General features: G+C 37.6%; 1 protein-coding gene across 2 annotated transcripts in view; it reads left to right on the top strand.

The window, feature by feature from the left end:
- Nucleotides 1-20,000, top strand: part of LOC308089524 (H-2 class II histocompatibility antigen, E-S beta chain-like) — a 136,599-nt gene that overhangs the window by 68,301 nt on the left and 48,298 nt on the right. The window contains exon 1 of one of the 2 annotated variants that reach the window (XM_080434302.1): nucleotides 5,866-5,954. The exons of the other annotated variant lie outside the window; for it this stretch is intronic. Coding sequence (XP_080290428.1) covers nucleotides 5,888-5,954 — 67 coding nt within the window. The 5' untranslated portion in view covers nucleotides 5,866-5,887. Of the gene's footprint in view, nucleotides 1-5,865; nucleotides 5,955-20,000 lie in introns of those variants that run through there. 2 annotated transcript variants of the gene reach the window in all.

The raw sequence follows: 20,000 nt of genomic DNA, 5'->3' as shown, positions 1-20,000 counted from the left end.
ATTAAAGCTCTTCCTGTCGGCCAGCGCGTGCAGAGGGTTGATGTTTGATGAAGGAAACCTCTCACCAAGCGACACCAGAACCACCTCCGAGGGCGCCGCCATCTTGAATGACGCAGAGCGTAAACGTACGTGCTGACGTCATGACGTATGTGATGAAGCAACGTATGTGAGAGAGAGCCGCATGGTGGAAAAAGTACTCGCATTAGTTTTACTTGAGTAAAAGTATCAATACTGTCCAGTGGTGGATTGAAGTACTCAGATATTTTACTGAAGTAAAAGTAGCAATACCACAATATAAAATACTCTGTTACACGTAAAAGGCCTGTGTTCAAAATGTTACTTGAGTAAAAGTACAAAACGTATTGGCATCAAAATATACTTAAAGTATCAAAAGTAAAAGCATTAAATTTTTTTAAAATATCAGATCTACAAGCTCACAATGCGTCGCGATGCGACCCGTTGTGAGCTTGTAGATCTGCTATTTTCTAATAGCCTATATAGGGCTAAAGTGGTTAAAGGTAAGTAAGTGATATATATATATATTTGTTTTTGTTAAAAGGTTAAAGTAGTATATTGTGATAGTAATCATATACAGAGCCTTTGTTCGGTCACATGGGTCTACAGCTCTTTAGTAAACACAATTTAGTACATGTTCAGGTAGGTGACAACATTTAAGCCAATCAGGAGAGAGCACTGAAAATGTATTTTCTGTTTTTTAAAGAGCTGGAGAGACATGGAGACTCCTTTTACTGAACAAACACTCTTCACACCTTTAATGTATGTTTTAAAATGTAATACTTTATATCTGCATAGTAACTAGTAACCAAAGTTTTCTATATATATCTATTTCTGTCTGTCTGTCTGTCTGTAGATATTTACATAAAGTAAATACACATATCTTATCTATCTGGTACTGTATAGACACAAGGTGCATAAGGTACAGTATGTACATTAGGTTAAACATAAAGTGCATAAGGTACAGTATGTGCATTAGGTTAAACATATAGTGCATAAGGTACAGTATGTATATGAGGTTAGATATAAGGTACACAAGGTACAGTATGTACATGAGGTTAGATATAAGGTGCATAAGGTACAGTAGCCTATGTGCATTAGGTTAAACATAAGGTGCATAAGGTTCAGTATGTACATGAGGAGACATGAGGTGCATAAGGTACAGTATGTACATAAGGAGACATAAGATGCATAAGCAGCAGCTATATACATATGTGCAATAATCCAGACTGTCGTCTTTCTGGAAACAGATGATGCAACATCATATCTTTTATCTGATTGGCTGATTCTTCTAAACTATAAAACGATTCCTCCTTCATTCTCTTTCAGACTCCAGAACTTCTCTTGAGGTAAACATGTGTTTATTCTGATCTGTTTATTCTGATCTGTTTATTCTTATCTGTTTATTCTGATCTGTTTATTCTGATCTGTTTAATCTGATCTGTTTATTCTGATCTGTTTATTCTCATCTGTTTATTCTCATCTGTTTATTCTCATCTGTTTATTCTGATCTATTAAATTCGGTTTAGTTTTGATCATTGTTGATGAAGATTACAGCCACCCTCATCATCCTCTCCTCTGTACTTCATGTCAAAGCGATCCCAGGAAGTAAGTACATTATATTTATGTTATTATATAATATATACATTTATATATACTGTTATTATATAAAACCAAATATGAACACTGCACAATACAAACAAATGACCTGTGACACACACACACACACACACACACACACACACACACACACACACACACACACACACACACACACACACACACACACACACACACACCTCTCATGTGACACTTTGATCACATGACCAGTGTGTTTTTAAAGACATTTGATGGTTTCAGCAGTGAGATGTAATGAGGCTTAGATTGATGTTTAATGAACATGAACAGCATTTTACCAGCGACGCTGAACACACACACACACACACACACACACACACACACACACACACACACACACACACACACACACACGATTTTAGCCTCTGTCAGGAGGGGGGGCAATATTTTGTCACAAGGGGGGGGGGAGGGGAGGGGGTGGACACAAAAACTATGGAACTCTGACTGGTATTATTTTACACTATGGAATTGGAAATAATAGAGCATATTCACATGGCGGCCATTTTGTCATTTTGCATTGAAGAAACGGGGTGGCATTTCATTAATTTAATAATAAAATGGCCGCCGTGTGAATATGGTCTTCAGAGACCACACCCCCTTGTCACCCTGCATAATAATACATATGTGCAGAGTAGACCAGTGGAGTGGAGAGCATTTTATTTGGGTTTTCTCTTCTGAAGTGACCAGATATTTACGGGTCCATTTGGTTCCATTTGTACACTCTCAGAGTTATGGGGGTCCTTGCAAATAAAACATTTGAGAACCACTAGTAGGACTCCTAATGTGTCATATATAGTGTCGTAGTAGAGAACATTATAATGGTGTGTAAATGAAGAATTTGACACGGACACATTTGTCCGTGTACGGACATATTGATGACCCCTGGGTTAGAAATTAGGTGCATAAGGTACAGTATGTACATGAGGAGACATAAGGTACATTATGTACTTGAGGTTAGACATAAGGTATATAAGGTACAGTATGTGCATTAGGTTAGACATAAGGCGCATAAGGTACAGCATGTACATAAGGAGACATAAGGTGCATAAGATACAGTATGTACATAAGGAGACATAAGGTGCATAAGATACAGTGTGTACATGAGGAAACATAAGGTGCATAAGGTACAGTTTGTACATGAGGAGACATAAGGTGCATAAGGTTCATTATGTACATAAGGAGACATAAAGTGCATAAGATACAGTATGTACATGAGGTTAGACATAAGATGCATAAGGTACAGTATGTACATAAGGAGACATAAGGTGCATAAGGTACAGTGTGTACATGAGGAGACATAAGGTGCATAAGGTACATTATGTACATAAGGAGACATAAGGTGCATAAGATACAGTATGTACATGAGGTTAGACATAAGATGCATAAGATACAGTATGTACATAAGGAGACATAAGGTGCATAAGGTACAGTGTGTATATGAGGAGATATAAGGTGCATAAGGTACAGTATGTACATAAGGAGACATAAGGTTCATAAACAGCAGCTATATACATGATTATGTGCAATAATCCACACTGTCGTCTTTCTGGAAACAGATGATGTAACATCATATCTTTAATCTGATTGGCTGATTCTTCTAAACTATAAAACGAGTCCTCCTTCATTCTCTTTCAGACTCCAGAACTTCTCTTGAGGTAAACATCAGTTTATTCTGGTCTGTTTATTCTGATTTGTTTATTCTGATCTGTTTATTCTCATCTGTTTATTCTTATCTGTAATATATTAGAGTATATTTATATTGTTATATTTATATTATTAAAACATACAGTATAGTTATATTGTTATACATACATTATCTGTATCTTTTGATAAATGAAATATATATCTATATTGTTATTAATATAAATAAACATTATGTCTGTTGATTATATACTGAATAACGTACTGTTGTATTGATATATCAAATATACATACAGTTTATTCATACACGCACGCACGCACGCACGCACGCACGCACGCACGCACGCACGCACGCACGCACGCACGCACGCACACACACACACACACACACACACACAATCACACACACACACACACACACACACACACACACACACACACACACACACACACACACACACACACACACACACACACACACACACACACACACGCATCCTTCTCATGTGACACTTTGATCACATGACCAGTGTGTTTTTAAAGACATTTGATGGTGTCAGCGGTGAGATGTAATGAGGCTTAGATTGATGTTTAATGAACATGAACAGCATTTTACCAGCGACGCTGAACACACACACACACACACACACACACACACACACACACACACACACACACACACACACACACACACACACACACACACACACACACACACACACAGTGTGTTGTGTCATTTAAGCCCATATGATCAGGGCCCTTCTGGTAGTTCTAGAGTCAGGTTTACTCTACCTAACAACACTAGTAGGAGCTAAATGTGTTATTTTATTAATAGTAGTATTGTGCACTGGGTTAGATAATTAGTTAGGGAAAGTTAGCCTAATGTCTGACCAATCTGTAAAATAAATGCTTACCACTAGCTTTCTTCACAAACATGTTCATAAAGGTGTCTACAAACACCTCTCAATTTGTTCCAACCCAACTCCCTTGGGATACTTTGTGGGAGCCAATCAAAGTTGGGGTACCCGGAGGGCCTGGGGAAAAACCTGGAACAATTCAAATTGGCCAAAATGAACTTGTGGGATGTCTAATTATAGGTTTTCAGGGGTCCTGAATCCATTCCAACCCTTAGTTTTTAGTATAAAACTACTCCTGGCCATTAAAATGGCCACACCTACTTTTATCCATCACATTGTGGTGGCTGTACTAGTCATCTACCTGGGCCCTCTCAGACCCCCACCTTTCAAGCAATGCATTCTGGGATAGGTGTTAAAATGTCACAGATCACAGAAGTGAACCTTTCAGGTTCTGTTTATTCAGCTCGCTGTATCTCTGTTACACATCACTCTATAAGCCATATCTCCTAAACTGGTGGGTCAAACTTTACAACCAACATGTCAATGTGTAGCTATGATTCCCTGCTTTCATATGACATGACAACATGTCAATGTGTAGTTATGATTCCTGCTTTCATATGACGTGACAACATGTCAATGTGTAGTTATGATTCCTGCTTTCATATGACATGACAACATGTCAATGTGTAGTTATGATTCCTGCTTTCATATGACATGAAAAAACTAAAATGAAAACATTAACAATAACAGGCTCTGTGTCGTGGTGGGTTAGCCTGGTAAACCCTCCCTCCGGAAATCTCATTTCCATTTGATTTCAGGAGTGAGTCTGGCCTGATCGCCCATTCTGCAATATTGGCTGTGGGCTGGAGTTGGGCGGGAGTAACACCGTTGACTAACAACCCCTTCAGCCAATGATCGTTTTTCCCCTTCAGCCAATCAGCAGTTGATTTTTACCACCTCCAAGCTATGTGACGCAACAGGACTTTTGAGACGGCCATGCCCAAAATAGGTTGCCTTATTCGGATACATGTGTGTCACTGCCCGCCCCGGCCGGTTCTCTGAAATGTTATTTTTAAATAGGCTCTGTCATGATCAATTGACCACATATATGAAGTTAAACAACTAAATTCTATCCAAACGATATCTTATAAGTAAATTCCGTGCCTCAAAATAGAAGTTTGAGAGCTTTTTGAAGTAAAAAAATAGCGGAGAATATAGCGGACAGAAAAGATGGCTGCCGTTCGTGTTTTGTCGGCTGCATTCAGGCTGCACTCGGTGCCATTCGGGCTCACTCGAACTCGCCACCTGATTGGCCAACTGTCGCTGTCAATCACTGAACGATGTGCGACGACGCTGATAGGCTCGTCCGTTGGTGTACACAGCCAATATTGCAGAATGGGCGATCAGGCCAGACTCACTCCTGAAATCAAATGGAAATGAGATTTCCGGAGGGAGGGTTTACCAGGCTAGTGGTGGGTCACATGTGTATACTAAAGTGAGTTGTGTATAAAGTGCAGTATTGCTTTCAAGTAGTACAGGATGCGTTGTCAGATAAAGTGCATTATTATAGATGTTCACAAGCAGTGGTGGAAAGTAACTAAATACCTGTACTCAAGTCTCTTATGTTTATTCTCTTCTGTTTATTCTCATCTGTTTATTCTCATCTGTTTATTCTCATCTGTTTATTCTCATCTGTTTATTCTGATCTGTTAAATTCAGTTCAGTTCTGATCAGTGATGATGAAGATTACAGCCACCCTCCTCATCCTCTCCTCTGTACTTCATGTCAAAGCGATCCCAGGAAGTAAGTACATTATATTTATGTTATTATATTAAAGATACTGTTATAAATCTACTCTTATTATATAAAATATGCATTCTTAGATGTACTCTTTTTATATATGGATATTTATAATGTTATATTTATATTATTAAAACATATGTGTATATTTATATTGTTATAAATACATTCTATATATATATTGATATATGAAATGTATATCTATATTGTTATCAATATAAATAAACATTATGTCTGTCGATTATATACTGAATAACATACTGTTATATTGATATATCAAATATACATACAGTTTATTCATAGTGTTATTATTATTAGCTGTAGGGGGTGCTATGGGGGTCGGCGACCCCTTAGTTCTGGCGCTATGGGGGCTGGGGGGCTGGGAGCTCCACATGCACGCGCGAGCACGCACCGTCAGCTGCGGTCTTTAACGCCTTAAAGTTTAAACAATAGCCTCTCAAGGTTCGCGCCGTCAGTGGCGAGCCGTTCTCAATAGCGTCTACCTGGCTGCTTTGCATAACTTTAGGCTACTCGATAAAAGCCATGGACTTGAATTGAATGTGTTACATTCCTCTCACAATGAGAGACAACAGTCTCTGCACTGCAGAGTGTGAAGGGGATCGCTTAGAAGAGGACCCAGTTCTCTGAGACAAGACAAAGACAAGTTGTCTGATTATTTTAAGTACTTATGTGTGGGTGAGTCTATGTAAAGGGCTTTTATATAAAACTAAAAGGAAAATAAAATAATTAATTCATTGAAACAAAAATAAAAACAACAAATTAACAATGCAACTAAATAATAAGATATAATTACATTAAAAATCACATGTTGAACAGTATTTCAACTAGCACTGAGCTGATTGGCTATGTGCACATGCGTGACAACAGAAAATATAGCCCCCCTAGTTCAAGAATCCACAGCTCATCACTGTCAAGCGGTATAGCACACACACACGCACACGCACACACACACACACACACACACACACACACACACACACACACACACACACACACACACACACACAAAACCTTGTTGGGAGCGGTGTGATTACAGACAGGAGATCCCAGAACCTCAGGGACCTTTTGAACGGGTTATACACAGAAGCGTCAATTATAAAAACGTATAAAAAACTGCATTTTACCAGTGGCGATGGAGGAACAACATATTCACCACCATGGTGATTTCAGAGCAAACTCGACCCCATTAGCAGGCTTATGCCTACCACTTCACACAGGGATAGCGAGCCAAACCATGCAAAACATATTTACATTTATACCATCATGCCAAACCACTGCACATAATCAGAGCATAAAGTCATTGCTCACAAGTCATTGCATCAATCATTGCATCAGCTACAGATCTCTACCTGAATGAGGTGTGTATTATATCAGTAATGTATCAGCTGTAAGTTTGAAATTCCCATACTCACCAAGGGCGTGGCAATGTCCTTCAGAAGAAAACCCTAGTCTATTTATCTCTATAGCACTAACTCAGAAAATGAGGCTTTTTGGAAGATTAAAAGCTTCCCTTTATTTGCTCAGTTCATAGTGGGATTACAGATGTGTATTTAACAATACAAAATACAAATACTATATACAAATAGAAATGAAATCTAGGAATGTTTCATGTCTGTCTGGTCAGATTTACAAATGCCTTAATTTAGGCTTGTCCTAAACTAATTTAGAATTTAGATTAAAAAGGAGGAGGTTCCATTTAGATCTCATTCAGCCTGAAATACAGGCCAGTCTAAATTTGGTAGTTCCAAAAATGTATAATACAAATTATTAATATTATTTATTATTTATAGTTATAATAATTATTAATAAACACCAAATAGGTTTAATCTCAAAATAGAGTATTTTCCCTTTTTTTAATTTAAGTAATTTTTTACCTTCCTCCATGTGGAGCCATGACTGTTTAACATCTGAATAAGGTGCAGGAGAAGAAGCCCCAAAAACCTAAGAGCCCAAAGAGCCCAAAGAGCTCAAAGGGCCCAAAGGGCCCCCTGTGTCCAAAAGCCTCTCTGTGTCCAAAAGCCTCCTCGCGCCTCTCGCGCCTCCTCGCGCCTCCTCGCGCCTCCCTCAGCCTCCCTCAGTCTCCCTCAGTCTCCCTCAGCCTCCCTCAGCCTCCCTCAGTCTCCCTCAGCCTCCCTCAGTCTCCCTCAGCCTCCCTCAGTCTCCCTCAGCCTCCCTCAGTCTCCCTCAGTCTCCCTCAGCCTCCCTCAGTCTCCCTCAGTCTCCCTCAGCCTCCCTCAGTCTCCCTCAGTCTCCCTCAGTCTCCCTCAGTCTCCCTCAGCCTCCCTCAGCCTCCCTCAGTCTCCCTCAGTCTCCCTCAGCCTCCCTCAGTCTCCCTCAGTCTCCCTCAGCCTCCCTCAGCCTATCAAATGATTCACGTTTGCATTAAATCTATCAAATCTTGGGACAAACCACAAAAGGTCTCTGCCTGCTGTAAGCCCTCCAGTGCAGCTCAGCAGTCATTTCAACCTGTCAGTCAATATCATATTCTTTATTTAGGCAAATCAAGTGATAAAATAATGTAAAGCCTATATCCTAAAGTGAGCTGTTCAACATAAATTACATTCTAATACATTTCCATATGTTCAACAATTTACTCAAGTACTGTACTTAAAGGGATATTTCTCTTTGGGTCATTTTATCGTCTACTCAGGCTTTTGTGAGACCCCCAGACAGTTTTTAAGTTGCTTGATTTAGTATTTAGATATTTGATAATAATTTTATCAGACACTCCCCCTTCCTATACAAACCCATTATAACTTCAAACTCAATTTTTAACCTGTTAGATTCATCAAAAACACCCGTCCTTGGTTCTGCTGACTCACCCTGCCCTCCTAATACGTGAGGGGGCCGTGTTTTTTCGATTATTATTTATTTATTTATTTTTGTATTTAATTATTTTCATTATCCAAAAAATATATAAAAAATATCTAAATACTGAATCAAGCAACTTAAAAACTGTCTGGGGGGCTCACAAAAGCCGGAGTAGACGATACAATGACCAAAAGTTTTTTTGAAAGTGAAATATCCCTTTAAAGTTAGGGTAAGTGATATTTTTAAGGTTAAAGCACTATATTGTGATAGTAATCATTGCTATAGAGTGTTTGTTCAGTAACAGGAGTCTCCCCGTCTCTCCAGCTCTTTAATAAACAGAAAATACATTTTCCGGTAGGTGTCAAAATCTCAGCCAATCAGGAGAAAGTACCCATTTTTAAGCTTCATTTTTATAGTGTTCCAGTTCCAATTTTGCCTGCTCATTTCTTAGTGTCATCACCAATTTCACTTGTTTAATCTATATCCTGATTGAGTTCTCTATCCTGATTGGATAAACTTGGAAATGAAACTGAAACTGAAACGAAAATGCATTTTCTGTTTTATAAAGAGCTGGAGAGACAAGGAGACTCCTTTTACTGAACAAACACTCTATAGCAATGAGTACTATCAGAATAGAGAGCTATATAACACTTATTTTAACCAAAGAAAATCACTTACCCTACCTTTAAGTACAATTTTCACTATTTTTACTTCTACTCCACTACATTTCAGAGGCAAATATTATACTTTTACTCCACTACAATTATTTGAAAACTTAAGTTACTAGTTATTTTGTAGATTTTGATTACAAAACATACACTTCAACTCTATATACATTTAGACCATTAGAAAATAGCAGAGCTACAAGCTCACAATGCGTCGCACCGCAATTGCTATTTTGAGATGATGTTTATACATTTGAAAACTTGTGAATAGGGACATTCTGCATAATGAGTACTTTCTACTTTTGGTACTTTAAGTACATTTTGATACCAATACTTTTGTACTTTTACTCAAAAAAAATAATAATCTGGACTTATAGGCTACTTGCAGTATTGATACTATTATTTATGTAAAAAATATGAGTACTTTTTCCACCACTGTATATTATATTACATTATATTATATAATGTTATGTTCACATCCTGAAATAAATCATTATGAATCTGTTTCATAATATTATAAAAACATTTAAATCTGTTGAATAAAATGTTTGACAGGAAGATACTTCTAATATTCAACTTTAGAACCAAATATGACTGTTTAACATGATGATGATGATGATGATGATGATGATGATGATGATGATGAAGCAGATGATGATGATGATGAAGTTTGTTGTTGAATTTAATGTCGTCTTTGTTTTATTTCCAGTGTTCCATGAGAACATTAAAGTCCTTGGCTGTTCAGACACAGTTAAAGACTCATATAAAGAGTGGATGCATGCACTGGATGGTGAAGTGTTGGTGTACGCAGACTACAACAAAGGGAAGATGGTGGAGCCTCAGCCTTCGTTTGTAGATCCAATCACCTGGGGGCCAGGAGGTTATGCAGTAGCTGTGGGTGATCAGCACTACTGTAAAGGCCAACTGGACATCGTTCTCACTGCCTTGAAGAAACCACCAGTGAAAGGTACATGAATACTATGAACACAATAGTTATTAACTAAAACTGTTGAATATATTTAACATGAATGAAAATGTTTAACCCATTCAATCCAGGAACACATATATGTCATTTTAGATTTCTTTGGCTGTTCAAAAATAGCAGATCTACAAGCTCATAGCGCGGCACCGAGTGCTGTGCTAAATGGGTTAAACATGTATATTAAGCATTTATGTTTTTTATGGTGACATCTACTAAATAATATGTATTTTTAGTAAACATGAATAGAGACACACGGGGACTACAAATTTCACGCCCACTTTTGAGACAGCGCCGCTACTCGAGGTCCGTTAGAACGATGAACTGCAGCTGCCAATGCATTCCCTATGAGAGGATATGAAAGTTAGCCTACTTTTAAAATGATCCTGCATTAACTGAAGACGATATTGATTTAAATAAAAATATGTTTCCAAATGTATGGAGTGTCTTTGTCAACATATCTTCTTGTTTTCTTAATAGTTGATGTGTTTCACATTTAATTTGCCACTTTAACAAGTTACCCATAATGTTAACACAGCAGAGGGTAGACAGCAGACAGACAAGTTGTCGCATTTCAGTGACATCACTGTCTTTACGAGCGCCGAGCGCCGACCAGTGGCGTACCCACTGTAGAGGCAGGAGAGGCGGTCGCCTGCCCAACTAAGATCTCGCCTCCCCTAAAGAAAAAAATAACCAGAAAATGTGTAATTGCGTGCTTAATGTCCTCAAAGTCACGCATCCAACAAGCTTTGAACTGAGCAGATTGGACCTTCTGTTCCAGAGATAATGACCAAAACCTATTGAAAACGGCCACTTTCGCCAGTTTTCTGGGTATTGAAAACCTCAAGGGATGCGTCCGTGACGTATATACCATGCGATCACTTCTCCGATGCTAGCGGTTTTGACATACTGATGGAGTATATTATAGTATATTGTGGGTAGTATATCGAGATGAAAGATATGGGACATTAAAAAGGACAAATTAAAAAATGGGACAGATTATTAGAACACAAAATAAATCGCTACAGCCTCAGTAGTTAACCAGTGAAATGACGGTATTTTACAATGCCTCTCATAGAGATTGCATTGAGAGCTGCAGTTCAGATATGGACTTCAATAGTCTTTTTCATATGATAATGAGTGACCTCTGAGTTTCACATGTACGCTAGGCGGGGGATAAGGATAAGGATAAAAGGGGGAATACATGAGACACACACTAATGTAGGCTATATAGTATGTTTTTCATACATAAACACACACACTAATGTAGGCTATATAGTATGTTTTTCATACATGAACACACACACTAACGTAGGCTATATAGTATGTTTTTCATACATGAACACACACACTAATGTAGGCTATATAGTATGTTTTTCATACATGAACACACACACTAACGTAGGCTATATAGTATGTTTTACATACATGAACACACACACTAACGTAGGCTATATAGTATGTTTTTCATACATGAACACACACACTAACGTAGGCTATATAGTATGTTTTTCATACATGAGACACACACACTAACGTAGGCTATATAGTATGTTTTTCATACATGAGACACACACACACTAACGTAGGCTATATAGTATGTTTTACATACATGAACACACACACTAACGTAGGCTATATAGTATGTTTTTCATACATGAACACACACACTAACGTAGGCTATAGTATGTTTTACATACATGAGACACACACACTAACGTAGGCTATATAGTATGTCTTTCATACATGAACACACACACTAACGTAGGCTATAGTATGTTTTACATACATGAGACACACACACTAACGTAGGCTATATAGTATGTTTTTCATACATGAACACACACAACTGAATCAGTTGTGTGAAGCTCCTCCCATGTGGCTTCCTGCTGTAAATGTAGCTTTGGGGAGGAGGAGGGTTGAGTGGCCCCGCCCCACTCATTAACTATTCTATTGTTATTTAATTAGCTTCCAATGGTTCTTAATCACTTGTCCCATTCACCTGAAGACGCTCCCTCGTCTCTCACAGTGATTTGCAGTCAGTGTGTGGGCTGCTAGCAGTGGTGGAAAGTAACTGAGTAGATTTACTTAAGTACTGTACTTAAGTACATTTTGAGGTATTTGTACTTTACTTGAGTATTTCCAGTTTTCAATACTTTTACTTCTACTCCACTACATCTCTGATTATTATTACAAAACATACATTAACCACTTCAGCCCTATATACATTTTGGCCATTTGAAAATAGCAGATCTACAAGCTCACAATGTGCTATGCATTAGATAATGAGTGACCTCTGAGTTTCACATGTACGCTAGGTGGGGGAATAAATTAGACACACACACACTAACGTAGGCTATATAGTATGTTTTACATACATGAGACACACACACACTAACGTAGGCTATATAGTGTGTTTTACATACATGAGACACACACACTAACGTAGGCTATATAGTATGTTTTACATACATGAGACACACACACTAACGTAGGCTATATAGTATGTTTTTCATACATGAGACACACACACACTAACGTAGGCTATATAGTGTGTTTTACATACATGAGACACACACACTAACGTAGGCTATATAGTATGTTTTACATACATGAGACACACACACTAACGTAGGCTATATAGTATGTTTTTCATACATGAGACACACACACACTAACGTAGGCTATATAGTATGTTTTTCATACATGAACACACACACTAACGTAGGCTATATAGTATGTTTTTCATACATGAACACACACACTAACGTAGGCTATATAGTGTGTTTTACATACATGAGACACACACACTAACGTAGGCTATATAGTATGTTTTTCATACATGAGACACACACACACTAACGTAGGCTATATAGTGTGTTTTACATACATGAGACACACACACTAACGTAGGCTATATAGTATGTTTTTCATACATGAGACACACACACTAACGTAGGCTATATAGTATGTTTTTCATACATGAGCACACACACTAACGTAGAATATATAGTATGTTTTTCATACATGAGACACACACACTAACGTAGGCTATATAGTATGTTTTTCATACATGAGCACACACACTAATGTAGGCTATATAGTATGTTTTTCATACATGAGCACACACACTAATGTAGGCTATATAGTATGTTTTTCATACATGAGCACACACACTAATGTAGGCTATATAGTATGTTTTTCATACATGAGACACACACACTAACGTAGGCTATATAGTATGTTTTTCATACATGAACACACACACTAACGTAGGCTATATAGTATGTTTTTCATACATGAACACACACACTAACGTAGGCTATATAGTATGTTTTTCATACATAAACACACACACTAACGTAGGCTATATAGTATGTTTTTCATACATGAACACACACACTAACGTAGGCTATATAGTATGTTTTACATACATGAGACACACACACACTAACGTAGGCTATATAGTGTGTTTTACATACATGAGACACACACACTAACGTAGGCTATATAGTATGTTTTACATACATGAGACACACACACTAACGTAGGCTATATAGTATGTTTTTCATACATGAGACACACACACACTAACGTAGGCTATATAGTGTGTTTTACATACATGAGACACACACACTAACGTAGGCTATATAGTATGTTTTACATACATGAGACACACACACTAACGTAGGCTATATAGTATGTTTTTCATACATGAGACACACACACACTAACGTAGGCTATATAGTATGTTTTTCATACATGAACACACACACTAACGTAGGCTATATAGTATGTTTTTCATACATGAACACACACACTAACGTAGGCTATATAGTGTGTTTTACATACATGAGACACACACACTAACGTAGGCTATATAGTATGTTTTTCATACATGAGACACACACACACTAACGTAGGCTATATAGTGTGTTTTACATACATGAGACACACACACTAACGTAGGCTATATAGTATGTTTTTCATACATGAGACACACACACTAACGTAGGCTATATAGTATGTTTTTCATACATGAGCACACACACTAACGTAGAATATATAGTATGTTTTTCATACATGAGACACACACACTAACGTAGGCTATATAGTATGTTTTTCATACATGAGCACACACACTAATGTAGGCTATATAGTATGTTTTTCATACATGAACACACACACTAACGTAGGCTATATAGTATGTTTTTCATACATGAACACACACACTAACGTAGGCTATATAGTATGTTTTTCATACATAAACACACACACTAACGTAGGCTATATAGTATGTTTTTCATACATGAACACACACACTAACGTAGGCTATATAGTATGTTTTTCATACATGAACACACACACTAACGTAGGCTATATAGTATGTCTTTCATACATGAACACACACAACTGAATCAGTTGTGTGAAGCTCCTCCCATGTGGCTTCCTGCTGTAAATGTAGCTTTGGGGAGGAGGGGGGTTGAGTGGCCCCGCCCCACTCATTAACTATTCTATTGTTATTTAATTAGCTTCCAATGGTTCTTAATCACTTGTCCCATTCACCTGAAGACGCTCCCTCGTCTCTCACAGTGAGTTGCAGTCAATGTGTGGGCTGCTAGCAGTGGTGGAAAGTAACTGAGTAGATTTACTTAAGTACTGTACTTAAGTACATTTTGAGGTATTTGTACTTTACTTGAGTATTTCCAGTTTTCAATACTTTTACTTCTACTCCACTACATCTCTGATTATTATTACAAAACATACATTAACCACTTCAGCCCTATATACATTTTGGCCATTTGAAAATAGCAGATCTACAAGCTCACAATGTGCTATGCATTAGATAATGAGTGACCTCTGAGTTTCACATGTACGCTAGGTGGGGGAATAAATGAGACACACACACACTAACGTAGGCTATATAGTATGTTTTACATACATGAGACACACACACACTAACGTAGGCTATATAGTGTGTTTTACATACATGAGACACACACACTAACGTAGGCTATATAGTATGTTTTACATACATGAGACACACACACTAACGTAGGCTATATAGTATGTTTTTCATACATGAGACACACACACACTAACGTAGGCTATATAGTATGTTTTTCATACATGAACACACACACTAACGTAGGCTATATAGTATGTTTTTCATACATGAACACACACACTAACGTAGGCTATATAGTGTGTTTTACATACATGAGACACACACACTAACGTAGGCTATATAGTATGTTTTTCATACATGAGACACACACACACTAACGTAGGCTATATAGTGTGTTTTACATACATGAGACACACACACTAACGTAGGCTATATAGTATGTTTTTCATACATGAGACACACACACTAACGTAGGCTATATAGTATGTTTTTCATACATGAGCACACACACTAACGTAGAATATATAGTATGTTTTTCATACATGAGACACACACACTAACGTAGGCTATATAGTATGTTTTTCATACATGAGCACACACACTAATGTAGGCTATATAGTATGTTTTTCATACATGAGCACACACACTAATGTAGGCTATATAGTATGTTTTTCATACATGAGCACACACACTAATGTAGGCTATATAGTATGTTTTTCATACATGAGACACACACACTAACGTAGGCTATATAGTATGTTTTTCATACATGAACACACACACACACACACACACACACACTAACGTAGGCTATATAGTATGTTTTTCCTACATAAACACACACACACACACACTAACGTAGGCTATATAGTATGTTTTTCATACATGAACACACACACACACTAACGTAGGCTATATAGTATGTTTTTCCTACATAAACACACACACACACACACACTAACGTAGGCTATATAGTATGTTTTTCATACATGAACACACACACACACTAACGTAGGCTATATAGTATGTTTTTCCTACATAAACACACACACACACACACTAACGTAGGCTATATAGTATGTTTTTCATACATGAACACACACACTAACGTAGGCTATATAGTATGTTTTTCATACATGAACACACACACACACTAACGTAGGCTATATAGTATGTTTTTCCTACATAAACACACACACACACACACTAACGTAGGCTATATAGTATGTTTTTCATACATGAACACACACACACACTAACGTAGGCTATATAGTATGTTTTTCCTACATAAACACACACACACACACACTAACGTAGGCTATATAGTATGTTTTTCATACATGAACACACACACTAACGTAGGCTATATAGTATGTTTTTCATACATGAACACACACACTAACGTAGGCTATATAGTATGTTTTTCATACATGAACACACACACTAACGTAGGCTATATAGTATGTTTTTCATACATAAACACACACACTAACGTAGGCTATATAGTATGTTTTTCATACATGAACACACACACTAACGTAGGCTATATAGTATGTTTTTCATACATAAACACACACACTAACGTAGGCTATATAGTATGTTTTTCATACATGAACACACACACTAACGTAGGCTATATAGTATGTTTTTCATACATGAGACACACACACTAACGTAGGCTATATAGTATGTTTTTCATACATGAACACACACACTAACGTAGGCTATATAGTATGTCTTTCATACATGAACACACACACTAACGTAGGCTATATAGTATGTTTTTCATACATGAGACACACACACTAACGTAGGCTATATAGTATGTTTTTCATACATAAACACACACAACTGAATCAGTTGTGTGAAGCTCCTCCCATGTGGCTTCCTGCTGTAAATGTAGCTTTGGGGAGGAGGGGGGTTGAGTGGCCCCGCCCCACTCATTAACTATTCTATTGTTATTTAATTAGCTTCCAATGGTTCTTAATCACTTGTCCCATTCACCTGAAGACGCTCCCTCGTCTCTCACAGTGATTTGCAGTCAGTGTGTGGGCTGCTAGCAGTGGTGGAAAGTAACTGAGTAGATTTACTTAAGTACTGTACTTAAGTACAATTTTGAGGTATTTGTACTTTACTTCAGTCTTCCCAGTTTTCAATACTTTTACTTCTACTCCACTACATCTCTGATCCAAATATTGTACTTTTACTCCACTACATTTACTTTAAAACTTTAGTTACTTTGTAGATTTTGATTATTATTACAAAACATACATTAACCACTTCAGCCCTATATACATTTTGGCCATTTGAAAATAGCAGATCTACAAGCTCACAATGTGTTGTGATGCGACGCATTGTGAGCTAGTAGATCTGCTATTGGATCTGCTATAAGGATTTTCATACATTTGAAAACTTGAAAGGGACATTCTGCACAATAATGAGTACTTTTACTTTTGGTACTTAAATTATATTTTCATACCAATACTTTTGTACTTTTACTCAAGTACATTTTGAATTCTGGACTTTTACTTGTAACAGAGTTTTACTATATTGCAGAATTGATACTTTTACTTAATTACTTGTAAAACATTTGAGTACTTTTTTCCACCACTGGCTGCTAGTAGCCCCGCCTTCCTCCTATTACTCTGTGGCTGTGGCTCACACACACACACACACACACTCACACTCTCTCACACACACACACACACACACACACACACACACACACACACACACACACACACACACACACACACACACACACACACACACACACACACACACACACACACACACACACACACACACACACAAACCTATTTTAGACTTTATGTAATGACATATTTGGCCGATAGGGGGCAGTTCGCCTAGTGTTGATATTATACAGATGATAATAAAACTGAACATTAATGACATTTTTTATTGTCTATTTCCAGATGGCTATGTGTTCTATCTGGCTTCCCGCTGTGTGTTTAACTCCAGTGAGCTGAAGGACATACAGTACATACAGTCAATGAATTTCGATGGTGATGAGTTCCTCAGGTGGGACAGTAGAGTAGATCAGTGGGTTGGATACACTGAGTTTGGTGTGAAGAACGCAGAGCGCATCAATAAAGATCCTTTCCAACTGGCTGTGTTCAGAGCAGCACGAGAGGTATTCTGCAAACCCAGCAGTGAGATCTACTACCGCAATGTTCTGAACAAGAGAGGTGAGCTGATCTCAGAGCAGCACTCAACACTCATCACCTCATAAACTATAACATGACATCATAATAAATCATTCTATTCAGAGATGATTAATGGTGTTAATATTGATCTGATAATGATTATAAAACATCCCTTGGTCTGGGCCGTAGCGTGACGGTCCAGGCCTGGACCCCTTAACCCATTCAATCCGGGGACGCATCTCTGTCATTTTAGATTTCTTTAGCTATTCAAAAATAGCAGATCTACAAGCTCATCGCGCGGCACCGAGTGCCGCGCGATGAGCTTGTAGATCTGCTATTTTTTTTAAATCTTGACAATGTGTGCAAATCTTTGAATATATATTTTATAACGTGAACATTTGTAACTCTGGGGGTCCCTGAAACAAAACATTTGACAAATGTTCGCTTTAAAAATATATATATATAAAGAGTAACACATATTTTCATGATCTACAAGCTCATAGCGCGGCACCGAGTGCCGAATTTCACTGAATGAAACATATAGATCTATTTCTGAGTGTTTTCACCTACATATAATGACCTTCCTAAAATAGAGACACCAGGATTAATGTTTTTAAATGAACTTTAAAAAGAACCATGCAGGATAAAACACACCTCTATACACTTCATTTACCCTCCTGATTATATATTTAATTATTATCTTAACTAGTTTGTTTTGTATGTTTTTAATCACTTTAGTAATTTAGTATCTTACAGGATTATGTGTGTTGTTTGTTTCTACTCATTTGTACTATTTTCATTAAATGCTATTGCTTGGTTTATTGTTGTTCATGTAAAGCACTGTGTAACTGTAAATTATTTAATATGTTTAAATTACATTATATAAATGCATTCTACATCGTAGAAAACTGTAGACTATTGTAGAGTGAAGAGTCTAGGACATGTGGAGCGTTGTCCAGGGTGTTTTAGAGAAGAGAGAAGAGTCTAGGACGTGTGGAGCGTTGTCCAGGGTGTTTTAGAGAAGAGAGAAGAGTCTAGGACGTGTGGAGCGTTGTCCAGGGTGTTTTAGAGAAGAGAGAAGAGTCTAGGACGTGTGGAGCGTTGTCCAGGGTGTTTTAGAGAAGGTTCTGACAGCTCCCCTGTGTTAGCTGATCTGAGTGAGCGGGAGGGGTTGTAGGGTTGGATCAGGCTTGAAGATATGGGGGTGTCATACCTTTGGTTGCTTTGTAGGCCAACATCAGTGTTTTGTACTCTGTGAGGGCAGCAACTGGGAGCCAATGGAGGGAGAGGAGAACGGGGGAGAGCCGGGAAACGTGAACATTTTGGCTGGTTGAAGACCAAGCGTTTTGCGGCTTTCTGGATCATTTGGATCTCATTTGGATGATAAACTATCATTAAGGATAATGACATTTCCTATGACTGGTATAATAATAATACTAATACATGTAATAATAATAATAATAATAATAATAATAATAATAATAATAATAATAATAA

Source organism: Gymnoscopelus braueri (assembly GCF_963280865.1).
Source record: "Gymnoscopelus braueri genome assembly, chromosome: 7".
NCBI lineage: Eukaryota > Metazoa > Chordata > Actinopteri > Myctophiformes > Myctophidae > Gymnoscopelus > Gymnoscopelus braueri.
The sequence above is the reverse complement of the archived record's forward strand: the minus strand, read 5'-3'. Positions and strand labels throughout refer to the sequence as shown.